The 15,809-nt window shown below is 42.6% G+C and overlaps 1 protein-coding gene across 1 annotated transcript in view; it reads right to left on the bottom strand.

The window, feature by feature from the left end:
* KNTC1 (kinetochore associated 1) overlaps positions 1-15,809 on the bottom strand; it is a 1,377,837-nt gene that overhangs the window by 660,701 nt on the left and 701,327 nt on the right. The window contains exons 34-35 of the mRNA XM_053701768.1: positions 5,054-5,343; positions 4,767-4,939 (exon numbers count right to left, since the gene is read on the bottom strand). Coding sequence (XP_053557743.1) covers positions 4,767-4,939; positions 5,054-5,343 — 463 coding nt within the window. The remainder of the gene's footprint in view (positions 1-4,766; positions 4,940-5,053; positions 5,344-15,809) is intronic.

Raw genomic sequence — 15,809 nt, 5'->3', positions numbered from 1 at the left:
TCTCCATGCAGTCAGTCTCAGAGAAAGTAGATTTTGATGATTGAAAGGACCTTGTATTAGAAGGTCCTGCCTCAGAGACAGAGTCCATGGTGGAAGAGATGACATGTCCACTAGGTCTGCATACCAGGTCCTGCGTGGCCACGCAGGCGCTATCAGAATCACTGATGCTCTCTCCTGTTTGATTTTGGCAATCAGTCGAGGGAGCAGAGGAAACGGTGGAAACACATAGGACAGGTTGAAGAACCAAGGAGCTGCTAGAGCATCTATCAGCAGTGCTCCCGGGTCCCTGGACCTGGATCCGTAACAAGGAAGCTTGGCGTTCTGGCGAGACGCCATGAGATCCAGTTCTGGTTTGCCCCAACGATGGACCAGTTGAGCAAACACCTCCGGATGGAGTTCCCACTCCCCCGGATGAAAAGTCTGACGACTTAGAAAATCCGCCTCCCAGTTCTCTACGCCTGGGATGTGGATCGCTGACAGATGGCAAGAGTGAGACTCTGCCCAGCGAATTATCTTTGAGACTTCTAACATCGCTAGGGAACTCCTGGTTCCCCCTTGATGGTTGATGTAAGCCACAGTCGTGATGTTGTCCGACTGAAATCTGATGAACCTCAGTGTTGCTAACTGAGGCCAAGCTAGAAGAGCATTGAATATTGCTCTTAACTCCAGAATATTTATTGGAAGGAATTTCTCCTCCTGAGTCCACGATCCCTGAACCTTCAGGGAGTTCCAGACTGCGCCCCAACCTAGAAGGCTGGCATCTGTTATTACAATCGTCCAATCTGGCCTGCGAAAGGTCATACCCTTGGACAGATGGACCCGAGAAAGCCACCAGAGAAGAGAATCTCTGGTCTCTTGATCCAGATTTAGTAGAGGGGACAAATCTGAGTAATCCCCATTCAACTGACTTAGCATGCATAATGCAGCGGTCTGAGATGCAGGCGCGCAAATGGCACTATGTCCATTGCCGCTACCATTAAGCCGATTACTTCCATGCACTGAGCCACTGACGGGCGTGGAATGGAATGAAGGACACGGCAAGCATTTAGAAGTTTTGATAACCTGGACTCCGTCAGGTACATTTTCATCTCTACAGAATCTATAAGAGTCCCTAGGAAGGAGACTCTTGTGAGTGGTGATAGAGAACTCTTTTCCACGTTTACTTTCCACCCATGCGACCTCAGAAATGCCAGAACTATCTCTGTATGAGACTTGGCAATTTGAAAGCTTGACGCCTGTATCAGGATGTCGTCTAGATACGGAGCCACCGCTATGCCTCGCGGTCTTAGAACCGCCAGAAGTGAGCCCAGAACCTTTGTAAAAATTCTCGGGGCAGTGGCCAACCCGAAGGGAAGAGCTACAAATTGGTAATGCCTGTCTAGAAAGGCAAACCTTAGGAACCGATGATGATCTTTGTGAATCGGTATGTGAAGGTAGGCATCCTTTAAGTCCACTGTGGTCATGTACTGACCCTCTTGGATCATTGGTAGGATGGTCCGAATAGTTTCCATTTTGAATGATGGAACTCTGAGGAATTTGTTTAAGATCTTTAGATCCAAGATTGGTCTGAAGGTTCCCTCTTTCTTGGGAACCACAAACAGATTTGAATAAAATCCCTGTCCTTGTTCTGTCCGCGGAACTGGATGGATCACTCCCATTACTAGGAGGTCTTGCACACAGCTTAGGAATGCCTCTTTCTTTATCTGGTTTGCTGATAACCTTGAAAGATGAAATCTCCCTTGTGGAGGAGAAGCTTTGAAGTCCAGAAGATATCCCTGAGATATGATCTCCAACGCCCAGGGATCCTGAACATCTCTTGCCCACGCCTGGGCGAAGAGAGAAAGTCTGCCCCCCACTAGATCCATTTCCGGATAGGGGGCCATTCCTTCATGCTGTCTTGGGGGCAGCAGCAGGCTTCCTGGCCTGCTTGCCCTTGTTCCCGGACTGGTTAGGTTTCCAGGCCTGTCTGGAATGAGCAACAGTTCCCTCTTGTTTTGAAGCGGAGGAAGTTGATGCTGCTCCTGCCTTGAAATTTCGAAAAGGCACGAAAATTAGACTGTTTGGCCTTTGATTTGGCCCTGTCCTGAGGAAGGGTATGACCCTTGCCTCCAGTAATGTCAGCAATAATTTCCTTCAAGCCAGGCCCGAATAAGGTCTGCCCCTTGAAAGGAATGTTGAGTAATTTAGACTTTGAAGTCACGTCAGCTGACCAGGATTTAAGCCATAGCGCCCTACGCGCCTGGATGGCGAATCCGGAATTCTTAGCCGTTAGTTTAGTCAAATGAACAATGGCATCAGAAACAAATGAGTTAGCTAGCTTAAGCGTTCTAAGCTTGTCAATAATTTCATTCAATGGAGCTGTCTGGATGGCCTCTTCCAGGGCCTCAAACCAGAATGCCGCCGCAGCAGTGACAGGCGCAATGCATGCAAGGGGCTGTAAAATAAAACCTTGTTGAATAAACATTTTCTTAAGGTAACCCTCCAATTTTTTATCCATTGGATCTGAAAAAGCACAACTGTCCTCAACCGGGATAGTGGTACGCTTTGCTAAAGTAGAAACTGCTCCCTCCACCTTAGGGACCGTCTGCCATAAGTCCCGTGTAGTGGCGTCTATTGGAAACATTTTTCTAAATATAGGAGGTGGGGAAAAGGGCACACCGGGTCTATCCCACTCCTTGCTAATAATTTCTGTAAGCCTTTTAAGTATAGGAAAAACGTCAGTACACACCGGCACCGCATAGTATCTATCCAGCCTACACAATTTCTCTGGAATTGCAACTGTGTTACAGTCATTCAGAGCAGCTAATACCTCCCCAAGCAATACACGGAGGTTCTCAAGCTTAAATTTAAAATTAGAAATCTCTGAATCAGGTTTCCCCAAGTCAGAGATGTCACCCACAGACTGAAGCTCTCCGTCCTCATGTTCTGCATACTGTGACGCAGTATCAGACATGGCTCTAACAGCATTTGAGCGTTCTGTATCTCTCCTAACCCCAGAGCTATCGCGCTTGCCTCTTAATTCAGGCAATCTAGATAATACCTCTGACAGGGTATTATTCATGATTGCAGCCATGTCCTGCAAGGTAATCCCTATGGGCGTCCCTGATGTAATTGGCGCCATATTAGCGTGCGTCCCCTGAGCGGAAGGCGAAGAGTCTGACACGTAGGGAGAGTTAGTCGGCATAACTTCCCCCTCGACAGAACCCTCTGGTGATAATTCTTTTATAGATAAAGACTGATCTTTACTGTTGAAGGTGAAATCAATACATTTAGTACACATTCTCATATGGGGCTCCACCATGGCTTTCAAACATAATGAACAAGTAGGTTCCTCTGTGTCAGACATGTTTAAACAGACTAGCAATGAGACTAGCAAGCTTGGAAAACACTTTAAAACAAGTTTACAAGCAATATAAAAAACGTTACTGCGCCTTTAAGAAACACAAATTTTCCCAAATTTTGAAATAACAGTGAAAAAATGCAGTTACACTAACGAAATTTTTACAGTGTATGTATAAGTTAGCAGAGCATTGCACCCACTTGCAAATGGATGATTAACCCCTTAATACCAAAAACGGAATAACAAATGACAAAAACGTTTTTTTTTAAACAGTCACAACAACTGCCACAGCTCTACTGTGGCTTTTTACCTCCCTCAATACGACTTTTGAAGCCTTTTGAGCCCTTCAGAGAAGTCCTGGATCATGCAGGAAGAAGCTGGATGTCTGTGTCTGTAATTTTTGCTGTGCAAAAAAACGCCAAAATAGGCCCCTCCCACTCATATTACAACAGTGGGAAGCCTCAGGGAACTGTTTCTAGGCAAAATTCAAGCCAGCCATGTGGAAAAAACTAGGCCCCAATAAGTTTTATCACCAAACATATGTAAAAAACGATTAAACATGCCAGCAAACGTTTTAAAATACACTTTTATAAGAGTATGTATCTCTATTAATAAGCCTGATACCAGTCGCTATCACTGCATTTAAGGCTTTACTTACATTACTTCGGTATCAGCAGCATTTTCTAGCAAATTCCATCCCTAGAAAAATATTTTAACTGCACATACCTTATTGCAGGAAAACCTGCACGCTATTCCCCCTCTGAAGTTACCTCACTCCTCAGAATATGTGAGAACAGCAAAGGATCTTAGTTACTTCTGCTAAGATCATAGAAAACGCAGGCAGATTCTTCTTCTAAATACTGCCTGAGAAACAGTACACTCCGGTACCATTTAAAAATAACAAACATTTGATTGAAGAAATAAACTAAGTATAAAACACCACAGTCCTCTTACGACCTCCATCTTAGTTGAGAGTTGCAAGAGAATGACTGGGTATGGCAGTGAGGGGAGGAGCTATATAGCAGCTCTGCTGTGGGTGATCCTCTTGCAACTTCCTGTTGGGAAGGAGAATATCCCACAAGTAATGGATGATCCGTGGACTGGATACACTTAACAAGAGAAAATAAATTACTATGAAGCGAAGCAGCTCACATTTTAAATTGGAGGGGGGGGAGTATTTTTATTTATTTTTTTAAATGCCAGAAAAAAAGTTTATAAAAATCCAATACAATTTTGAAGTGGATCACAGAACACGATCACAACCAAAGTTTTAGTATAAGGAGGCCGTTTTTTCGTTTGCAGTGAAACCTGAAATCTACATATAAAGGTACAACCTTTGTAGAGCAAAAAATTATGTAATAGGATTAGTAGAGAATATAAATATTAAGAAATTAGATAAGCTTAATACAGGACAAGTAAAACTTACCTGGGCTGCAGATTGTGGATGCTTGACAAGAAAGCTGGTAAATGATGACAGGAAGGTTCATTCCTATGGGAATAACCATTGGAATATTTGCCTCCAACATCTGACATAATTTTAGTGAAACAAGATAAAGTAAATGTCCAGTTTGTGGATTACAGTGGTGTTCATATAAATCTCTAAAAAAAAAGAAATAAAAACAAAAGGAACAAATAGAGAAATGATCATTTTAAAAAATCAGACATTTTGAATTACCAAATTTCAGATACAGATACTAAGGATCATATAAATACCTGCATATCTGCAGTGACTTCTCAACTTTACCAACAGCAATAGCCCTTAAGGCCAATTCTGCTCCCAACTCTTGCTCAGTGACCTGAAGAAGCAGTGCAAGTCTATACAGTCTGGATTCAGTGGATGGTATTTTTTTGTTTTCATCTGGAGGTTGATTCTGCTCTGGTGTCTTTTCAGATTTTGACTTTGATTTTGTAGTCTCATAGGCTCGTATGTGTTCATCTCTGAGTTCAGACACTAACTGTCTATTTTCATATTCTTCTAAGGAAAGGAAAATATCAAAGTCTTCCTGTAATACAAAAAACAAAAATTATGCTTACCTGATATATTTATTTCTTGACACGGTGAGTCCACAGATCAACATTAATTACTGTTGGGAATATCACTCCTGGCCAGCAGGAGGAGGCAAAGAGCACCACAGCAGAGCTGTTAAATATCCCTTCCCTACCCACAATCCCCAGTCATTCGACCAAAGGAAAGGAGAAAAAGGAAGCAACACAAGGTGCAGAGGTGCCTGAGGTTAAAATAACAAAGAAAAAGTCTCAAAAACAGTGCGGGCCGTGGACTCACCGTGTCAAGAAATAAATACATTTATCAGGTAAGCATACATTTTGTTTTCTTTCTAATGACACGGTGAGTCCACAGATCTTCATTAATTACTGTTGGGAATCAATACCCAGGCTAGAGGACACAGATGATAAGGGAGGGATAAGACAGGTAACCTAAACAGAAGGCACCACTGCTTGAATAGCCTTTCTCCCAAAGAATAAACCCCAGCCGGAGTAAAAGTATAGAATTTATAGAAAATAGAAAAAATAGTTCTACAGAGACCTCTTTTTTGAAGGCCCAAAAGAACACACCTCTGAAATCTCTCAGGAGGCTACTGTCCAGCAGGCTCATGAGCCCTACAATCAACACTTCTCAATCAGAGAAAAGAAAAATTGAAGAAGCTTTCCGGCATTTATGTTTATTCATAAAAAACAACAAACCATACAAAAGACAGAAAGTCCTGAAATTGTAGAAAAAAATGTAAGGGTCCGCACAACATTTAAGATGTGCAATAGACGTTGTTCCTGAGAAGAAGGAATAGGACAGAGAGAAGGGAAAACAAATTCCTGAATAAAACCTTGGTCCAAAAGAGCACTAAGAAGAAAAAAAAAACTTAGAACGAACAAAGAACTGCCTTATCTGCCTGAAACCCAAGATAAGGAAAACCATACTGCCAAGCTGAGAAACCGGAACTCTCCGATCAGAAGAAATCACAGAAAGAAACAAAACTTTCCAAGAAAACCATGGGAATGCACAGTCTCAAATGGAGCCTGGAGAAAACTTCAAGAACAAGGTCAAGGCTCCATGGAGAAGGAACAGATTTAAACACAGGCCTGATCCTAGAGGACCCTAGAGGATACCACCAGAAAACCCCTTATCAAGGCCTTCCTGGAGAAAAACAGATCCTAAGGATTCTTCCATATCTATAATAAATAAAACTAAATCATGGTTTCAAAGATTGTTTCTGAAAACTCACTCTCCGCTAAATTCAAGTGTTCAATCTCCTAGCGCCAGCTACAGAGAAACAAAATTTTGAAGAAAATTCCATGGAGATAGAGAAGACATCTCTACTAGATCCGCCTACCAGGTCTGGCGAAGTCACGCAGGAGCTATTAGAAAAAAACAATGGTCTCTTCTACTTGAAATGAACGAGGACTCATGGAAAGAGAACAAACTGAGGAAAAGGATAAAACAACTTGAAGTTCCAAAGAACTGATAACTAATGGACAGAACTGTGAGCATCTGCCTACAGAAAAAAATCTGAAACACTTCCTACATTACTACGGAAGTCAGAGTGAATAGATGTAAGTCACAGAGGCTATATTGGAAGACGAAGACCCGCTAAACTGGGCGGAGACAACTGTAGCAAAACATCCAAGCATTGTACTCTCAACTCCAAAATGAGGAAGAAAGAGTAGACTTCTCACAGGACCAACGTCCGTGTGTCCTCAACGAGTCCCAGACTCCTCCCCAGCCCAGTTGGCTGACGTTCGTAATCATAAATGTCCAGGAAGGTCTCCAAAGTATGTGTCCTGAGACAGAATCCTAAGAAACCACCATGGGAAGAGACTTAGTCGACTGATCCAAACCTATTCTCAAAGACAATATGAATAATCCATAGTCCACTGACTGAGCATGCACAACTACAGGGCTCTCTAACAAAAAAGAACAATAGATGATGTCCAAAGAAGCCCATCAGAGCAATTACCTCCATACACTAAACTGCTGATGCCGAACTGTAGACTGAAAAGAGAGGCAAGAGGGAGGATCTTGGCCCTTCTGTCCGAAGGATGATTATCGATAGGGAAACAATTATAGACCCTACGTGGACTAGCCTATAGCTGAGATAAATAACTTCTTTCCCAGCTCCACTTCCATTCGTGGAACGAAGAAAGGCGACAAAAAAACTCTGAAAAAGATTTTGCTTAAAAGGAGGATGGCACCTAAACCAATAAGTCGTCCAGGCAGGTCGCCACTGCAAATCCCGGATCTGAATGCCAGTCAAGACCCTGCAAGAAGAACTTGCAGCACCCACAATGGGATTCAAAGTCTCAACCTCCGGGTAGAGAAGCCGCTGAGCTAACCACTAGACCAAACCAGCTGGTTTGCCATTAAGAAACTCTGGCAGCTATGGCAAAGCCAATATTGAACCACAAACCAAAAAAGAAAAAACTTAGAAATCTGAGAAGAACCCCTTGAAGGGAACCTGAAAGTACGCACCCATAAGGCCTAGGGTCCTTAAAAACTGACCCTCTGCAACAAGGAAGAACGAAGCAAATAGTCTCTATTTTGAAAAACAGAGAAACTGTTAAGACATATCAGGTCTAACTTAGAACGAAACGTTATCTCTCTAATGGTATAAAATAGCCCCTGCTCCAAAAACTGGAACTGGACAAACACTCCCAGAGAGGAAGGATCCTGAACACATCCCAAGAACGCCTCTCTGCTTAACTGACTACCAAAAATCTTGAGAGGAAAACCCAGCTCCTGGAAGAAAGGAGATGAATTCCAATTCAAAACCTTGGAATACAATACCAACAGCCCTTTAGGGATCTAGGACCTTACGTATCCGGGCAGAGCAAAAAATTAAAAATACTGCTCCCCATAGGAGCATCAACTTTAATCTTAGGATAATAAAAGCCCCTACTACTCTAAGTACCATGCGGCATGATAGTTAGAAGCTATCATAGACGGGATATGGGAAAACAGAATTTCTTGACTTATCCCATACCTGAGAAAATTCTCCCAGCATAGAAAAGGAGAAAACTTACAAATGAATCCAAATATATATAAAAAATAATATATTCTAGAGAGTTGACATCGACAGAAAAGATGAAGTCTACCAAGAAGCCAACCTCTGCTAAACCCAAAGGTGTACAGGCTCTAAACTGAAGATAACAGCACCAGATGAAGGAATTATACTGTCCAAATCGGGAGACTTAGCCCTCAAATGCTACCGACCATCCTCCTTATGAGATTGTAAGGAAGGCAATATGTATAGTAGCAAACGGAGCAGAAACCTTACTATCTGATCAATTAAATTTCCTCTAGAGATTTTCCTTGAAGATACCAGAAGACACCTGGACAAAAAATTATGCAACAAATAACTCATCTAAAAGACAGAGAGGAACTGCAGGGCACTGCATGTGACGCCATAAAAACATAATTTATGTAAGAACTTACCTGATAAATTCATTTCTTTCATATTGGCAAGAGTCCATGAGCTAGTGACATATGGGATATACAATCCTACCAGGAGGGGCAAAGTTTCCCAAACCTCAAAATGCCTATAAATACAACCCTAACCCCACCCACAATTTAGTTTAACAAATAGCCAAGCAGTGGGGTGATAAAGAAAGGAGTAGAAAAGCATCAACAAAGGAAATTTGGAAATAATTGTGCTTTATACAAAAAATCATAACCACCATAAAAAGGGTGGGCCTCATGGACTCTTGCCAATATGAAAGAAATGAATTTATCAGGTAAGTTCTTACATAAATTATGTTTTCTTTCATGTAATTGGCAAGAGTCCATGAGATAGTGACATATGGGATATCAATACCCAAGATGTGGATCTCCACTCAAGAGTCACTAGAGAGGGAGGGAATAAAATAAAAACAGCCATAATCTGCTGAAAAAAATTAATCCACAACCCAAAAATATAAGTTTATTTCATTTGAAAGAAAAAAACTTAAATCAAAAGCAGAAGAATCAAACTGAAACAGCTGCCTGAAGAACTTTTCTACCAAAAACTGCTTCCGAAGAAGCAAATACATCAAAATGGTAGAATTTAGTAAATGAATGCAAAGAGGACCAAGTTGCCGCTTTGCAAATCTGATCAACTGAAGCTTCATTCTTAAAAGCCCACGAAGTGTAGACTGATCTAGTAGAATGAACTGTAATTCTCTGAGGCGGGGCCTGACCCGACTCAAAATAAACTTGATGAATCAAAAGTTTCAACCAAGAAGCCAAGGAAATAGCAGAAGCCTTCTGACCTTTCCTACAACCAGAAAATAAAACAAATAGACTGGAAGTCATCCTGAAATCTTTAGTAGCTTCCACATAATATTTCAAAGCTCTTACCACATGCAAAGAATGTAAAGAACTTTCCAAAGAATTCTTAGGATTAGGACACAAGGAAGGGACAACAATTTCTCTACTAATGTCGTTAGAATTCACAACCTTAACCCCTTAACGACACGCGTCGTACAGGGTACGTCTTGCACAAACTGGTCTTTAAAGACCAGCGACGTACCCTGTACGACGTTGGGGTTGAAAGCGGCTGGAAGCGATCCTGATCGCTTCCAGCCGCTTTCCGGTTATTGTAGTGATGCCTCGATATCGAGGCATCACTGCAATAACATTTTTCCCCATCCGATGCAGAGAGAGCCACTCTGTGGCCCTCTCTGCACCGGACATCGATGCCGCGATCGTTGGTGGGTGGGAGCAGACGTGGGAGGCGGGTGGGCGGCGATCGATGATGACCGGTGGGCGGGATCGTGGGCGGGATTGCTGGGGGGGCGCACGGACGCGCGCGCGTGCACAGGGGAGGCGGGCGGGCGCGTGCACGGGGAGGGAGCGGGTGGGAACCGTTACACTATGGAACAGTGGTTTATATTTAGAGGGAGAGAGGGGGGATAAATATGTTAATCGAAGGGATCTGGGAGGGGGTGGGGGTTTAGTCTTGGGGGGGGGGAAGCTACACTACAGAAAAGTGGGGAAAAAATTAAAAAATATACTTTAAAAAAAAATATATTTTTTTTGTAAACTGGGTACTGGCAGACAGCTGCCAGTACCCAAGATGGCTCCCAATAATGTAGAGGGGGAGGGTTAGAGAGCTGTTTGGGGGGGGATCAGGGAGGTTTGGGGCTAAGAGGGATCCTACACAGCAGCATATGTAAATATGCTCCCAAAAAAAAAAAGAAAAAAAAAAAAGATACCTTTTATTTTAGTACTGGCAGACTTTCTGCCAGTACTTAAGATGGCGGGGACAATTGTGGGGTGGGGGAGGGAAGAGAGCTGTTTGGGAGGGATCAGTGGGTCTGATGTGTCAGGTGGGAGGCTGATCTCTACACTAAAGCTAAAATTAACCCTGCAAGCTCCCTACAAGATCCCTAATTAACCCCTTCACTGCTAGCCATAATACACGTGTGATGTGCAGCGGCATTTAGCAGCCTTCTAATTACCAAAAAGCATTGCCAAAGCCATATATGTCTGCTATTTCTGAACAAAGGGGATACCAGAGAAGCATTTACAACCATTTGTGCTATAATTGCACAAGCTGTTTGTAAATAATTTCAGTGAGAAACCTAAAATTGCGAAAAAAATTACGTTTTTTTTTAATTTGATCGCATTTGGCGGTGAAATGGTGGCATTAAATTTACCAAAATGGGCCTAGATCAATACTTTGGGTTGTCTACTACACTACACTAAAGCTAAAATTAACTCTACAAGCTCCCTACATGCTCCCTAATTAACCCCTTCACTGCTGGGCATAAAACACGTGTGGCGCGCAGTGGCATTTAGCAGCCTTCTAATTACCAAAAAGCAACGCCAAAGCCATATAAGTCTGCTATTTCTGAACAAAGGGGATCCCAGAGAAGCACTTACAACCATTTATGCCATAATTGCACAAGTTGTTTGTAAATAATTTCTGTGAGAAACCTAAAGTTTGTGAAAAAGTGAACATTTTTTTTTATTTGATCGCATTTGGCGGTGAAATGGTGGCATGAAATATACCAAAATGGGCCTAGATCAATACTTTGGGATGTCTTCTAAAAAAAAATATATACATGTCAAGGGATATTTAGGTATTCCTGACAGATATCAGGGTTCCAATGTAACTAGCGCTCATTTTGAAAAAAAGTGGTTTTGAAATAGCAAAGTGCTACTTGTATTTATGGCCCTATAACTTGCAAAAAAAGCAAAGAATATGTAAACATTGGGTATTTCTAAACTCAGGACAAATTTTAGAAACTATTTAGCATGGTTGTTTTTTGGTGGTTGTAGATGTGTAACAGATTTTGGGGGTCAAAGTTAGAAAAAGTGTGTTTTTTTCCATTTTTTCCTCATATTTTATAATATTTTTAATAGTAAATTATAAGATATGATGAAAATAATGGTATCTTTAGAAAGTCCATTTAGTGGCGAGAAAAACGGTATATAATATGTGTGGGTACAGTAAACGAGTAAGAGGAAAATTACAGCTAAACACAAACACCGCAGAAATGTAAAAATAGCCCTGGTCCTTAAGGGAAAGAAATTTAAAAATGGCCGTGTCCTTAAGGGGTTAAGTAGAAATTAAAAAGAAGTCTGCAAAACTGCCTAATCCTGATGAAAAAATCAGAAAAGGAGACTCACAAGAAAGAGCAGATAACTCAAATTCTTCTAGCAGAAGAGATGGCCAAAAGGAACAACACTTTCCAAGAAAGTAGTTTAATGTCCAAAAAATGCATAGGTTCAAATGGAAGAACCTGTAAAGCCGTCAGAACCAAATTAAGACTCCAAGGAGGAGAAATTGATTAAATAACAGGCTTAATAAGAACTAAAGCCTGTACAAAACAGTGTAGTATATCAGGAAGTATAGCAATCTTTCTGTGAAATAAAACAGAAAGAGCGGAGATTTGTCCTTTCAAGGAACTTGCAGACAAACCCTTATCCAAACCGTCCTGAAGAAACTGTAAAATTCTAGGAATTCTAAAAGAATGCCAGGAGAATTTATGAGAAGAACACCATGAAATGTAAGTCTTCCAAACTCTATAATAAATCTTTCTAGAAACAGATTTACGAGCTTGTAACATAGTATTAATCACTGAATCAGAGAAATCTCTATGACTTAGTAATAAGCGTTCAATTTCCATACCTTCATATTTAATGATTTGAGATCCTGATGGAAAAACGGACCTTGAGATAGTAGGTCTGGCCGAACGGAAGTGGCCAAAGCGGCAACTGGACATCCAAACCAGATCCGCATACCAAAACCTGTGTGGCCATGCTGGAGCAACCAGCAACACAAATTATTGCTCCATGATGATTTTGGAGATCACTCTTGGAAGGAGAACTAGAGGCGGGAAAATGTAACCATGATCATAACACCAAGGAAGTGTCAGCACATCCCCTGCTTCCGCCTGAACATCCCTGGACCTGGACAGGTATCTGGGAAGTTTCTTGTTTAGATGAGAGGCCATGAGATCTCTCTCTGGAAGACCCCACAACTGAACAATCTAAGAAAACACATCTGGATGGAGAGACCACTCCTCTGGATGTAAAGTCTGGCGGCTGAGATAATCCGCCTCCCAATTGTCTACACCTGGGATAAGCACCGCAAAGATTGGACAAGAGCTGGATTCCGCCCAAACAAGTATCCAAGATACTTTTTTCATAGCTTGGGGACTGTGAGTCCCACCCTGATGATTGACATATGCCACTGTTGTGATATTGTCTGTCTGAAAACAAATGAACGGTTCTCTCTTTAGCAGAGGCGAAAACTGAAGAGCTCTGAGAATTGCAAGGAGTTTTAAAAACAGAATTTATGTTTACCTGATAAATTACTTTCTCCAACGGTGTGTCCGGTCCACGGCGTCATCCTTACTTGTGGGATATTCTCTTCCCCAACAGGAAATGGCAAAGAGCCCAGCAAAGCTGGTCACATGATCCCTCCTAGGCTCCGCCTACCCCAGTCATTCGACCGACGTTAAGGAGGAATATTTGCATAGGAGAAACCATATGTTACCGTGGTGACTGTAGTTAAAGAAAATAAATTATCAGACCTGATTAAAAAAACCAGGGCGGGCCGTGGACCGGACACACCGTTGGAGAAAGTAATTTATCAGGTAAACATAAATTCTGTTTTCTCCAACATAGGTGTGTCCGGTCCACGGCGTCATCCTTATTTGTGGGAACCAATACCAAAGCTTTAGGACACGGATGAAGGGAGGGAGCAAATCAGGTCACCTAAATGGAAGGCACCACGGCTTGCAAAACCTTTCTCCCAAAAATAGCCTCAGAAGAAGCAAAAGTATCAAATTTGTAAAATTTAGAAAAAGTGTGCAGTGAAGACCAAGTCGCTGCCTTACATATCTGATCAACAGAAGCCTCGTTCTTGAAGGCCCATGTGGAAGCCACAGCCCTAGTGGAGTGAGCTGTGATTCTTTCAGGAGGCTGCCGTCCGGCAGTCTCATAAGCCAATCGGATAATGCTTTTAATCCAGAAGGAGAGAGAGGTAGAAGTTGCTTTTTGACCTCTCCGTTTACCAGAATAAACAACAAACAAAGACAAAGTTTGTCTGAAATCCTTAGTAGCTGCTAAGTAAAATTTGAGAGCACGAACTACATCCAAGTTGTGCAACAAACGTTCCTTCTTTGAAACTGGATTAGGACACAAAGAAGGCACAACTATCTCCTGGTTAATGTTTTTGTTAGAAACAACTTTTGGAAGAAAACCAGGTTTAGTACGCAAAACCACCTTATCTGCATGGAACACCAGATAAGGAGAAGAACACTGCAGAGCAGATAATTCTGAAACTCTTCTAGCAGAAGAAATTGCAACCAAAAACAAAACTTTCCAAGATAATAACTTAATATCAACGGAATGTAAGGGTTCAAACGGAACCCCCTGAAGAACTGAAAGAACTAGGTTGAGACTCCAAGGAGGAGTCAAAATTTTGTAAACAGGCTTGATTCTAACCAGAGCCTGAACAAAGGCTAGAACATCTGGCACAGCTGCCAGCTTTTTGTGAAGTAACACAGACAAGGCAGAAATCTGTCCCATCAAGGAACTTGCAGATAATCCTTTTTCCAATCCTTCTCGAAGGAAGGATAGACTCTTAGGAATCTTAACCTTGTCCCAAGGGAATCCTGCAGATTCACACCAACAGATAAACCAAATTATGTGGTAATTTTTCTGGTTACAGGCTTTCAGGCCTGAACAAGAGTATTAATAACAGAATCTGAGAACCCTCGCTTTGATAAGATCAAGCGTTCAATCTCCAAGCAGTCAGCTGGAGTGGGTCGAACGGACCTAGAACAAGAAGGTCACTCAAAGGTAGCTTCCATGGTGGAGCCGATGACATATTCACCAGATCTGCATACCAAGTCCTGCGTGGCCACGCAGGAGCTATCAAAATCACCGACGCCCTCTCCTGATTGATCCTGGCTACCAGCCTGGGGATGAGAGGAAACGGCGGGAACACATAAGCTAGTTTGAAGGTCCAAGGTGCTACTAGTGCATCCACTAGAGCCGCCTTGGGATCCCTGGATCTGTACCCGTAGTAAGGAACTCTGAAGTTCTGACGAGAGGCCATCAGATCCATGTCTGGAATGCCCCACGGTTGAGTAATCAGAATGTCGTCCAAGTAAGGTACTACAGCAATGCCCCTTGGTCTTAGCACCGCCAGAAGGGACCCTAGTACCTATGAGAAAATCCTAGGAGCAGTGGCTAATCCGAAAGAAAATGCCACGAACTGGAAATGCTTGTCCAGGAATGCAAACCTTAGGAACCGATGATGTTCCTTGTGGATAGGAATATGTAGATACGCATCCTTGAAATCCACCTTGGTCATGAATTGACCTTCCTGGATGGAAGGAAGAAGTGTTCGAATGGTTTCCATCTTGAACGATGGAACCTTGAGAAACTTGTTCAAGATCTTGAGATCTAAGATTGGTCTGAACGTTCCCTCTTTTTTGGGAACTATGAACAGATTGGAGTAGAACCCCATCCCTTGTTCTCCTAATGGAACAGGATGAATCACTCCCATTTTTAGCAGGCCTTCTACCCAATGTAAGAATGCCTGTCTTCTTATGTGGTCTGAAGACAACTGAGACCTGTGGAACCTCCCCCTTGGAGGAAGCCCCTTGAACTCCAGAGAATAACCTTGGGAGACTATTTCTAGCGCCCAAGGATCCAGAACATCTCTTTCCCAAGCCTGAGCGAAGAGAGAGAGTCTGCCCCCCACCAGATCCGGTCCCGGATCGGGGGCCCGCATTTCATGCTGTCTTGGTAGCAGTGGCAGGTTTCCTGGCCTGCTTTCCTTTGCTCCAGCCTTGCATAGGTCTCCAGGCTGGATTGGCTTGAGAAGTATTACCTTCCTGCTTAGAGGACGTAGCCCTTGGGGCTGATCCGTTTCTGCGAAAGGGACGAAACTTAGGTTTATTTTTGGTCTTGAAAAGACCTATCCTGAGGAAGGGCGTGGCCCTTGCCCCCAGTGAT

The sequence above is a fragment of the Bombina bombina genome, chromosome 2 (assembly GCF_027579735.1).
Source record: "Bombina bombina isolate aBomBom1 chromosome 2, aBomBom1.pri, whole genome shotgun sequence".
Classification (NCBI taxonomy): domain Eukaryota; kingdom Metazoa; phylum Chordata; class Amphibia; order Anura; family Bombinatoridae; genus Bombina; species Bombina bombina.
Note: the sequence above shows the minus strand (reverse complement) of the source record. Positions and strands in the feature narration are given on the sequence as shown.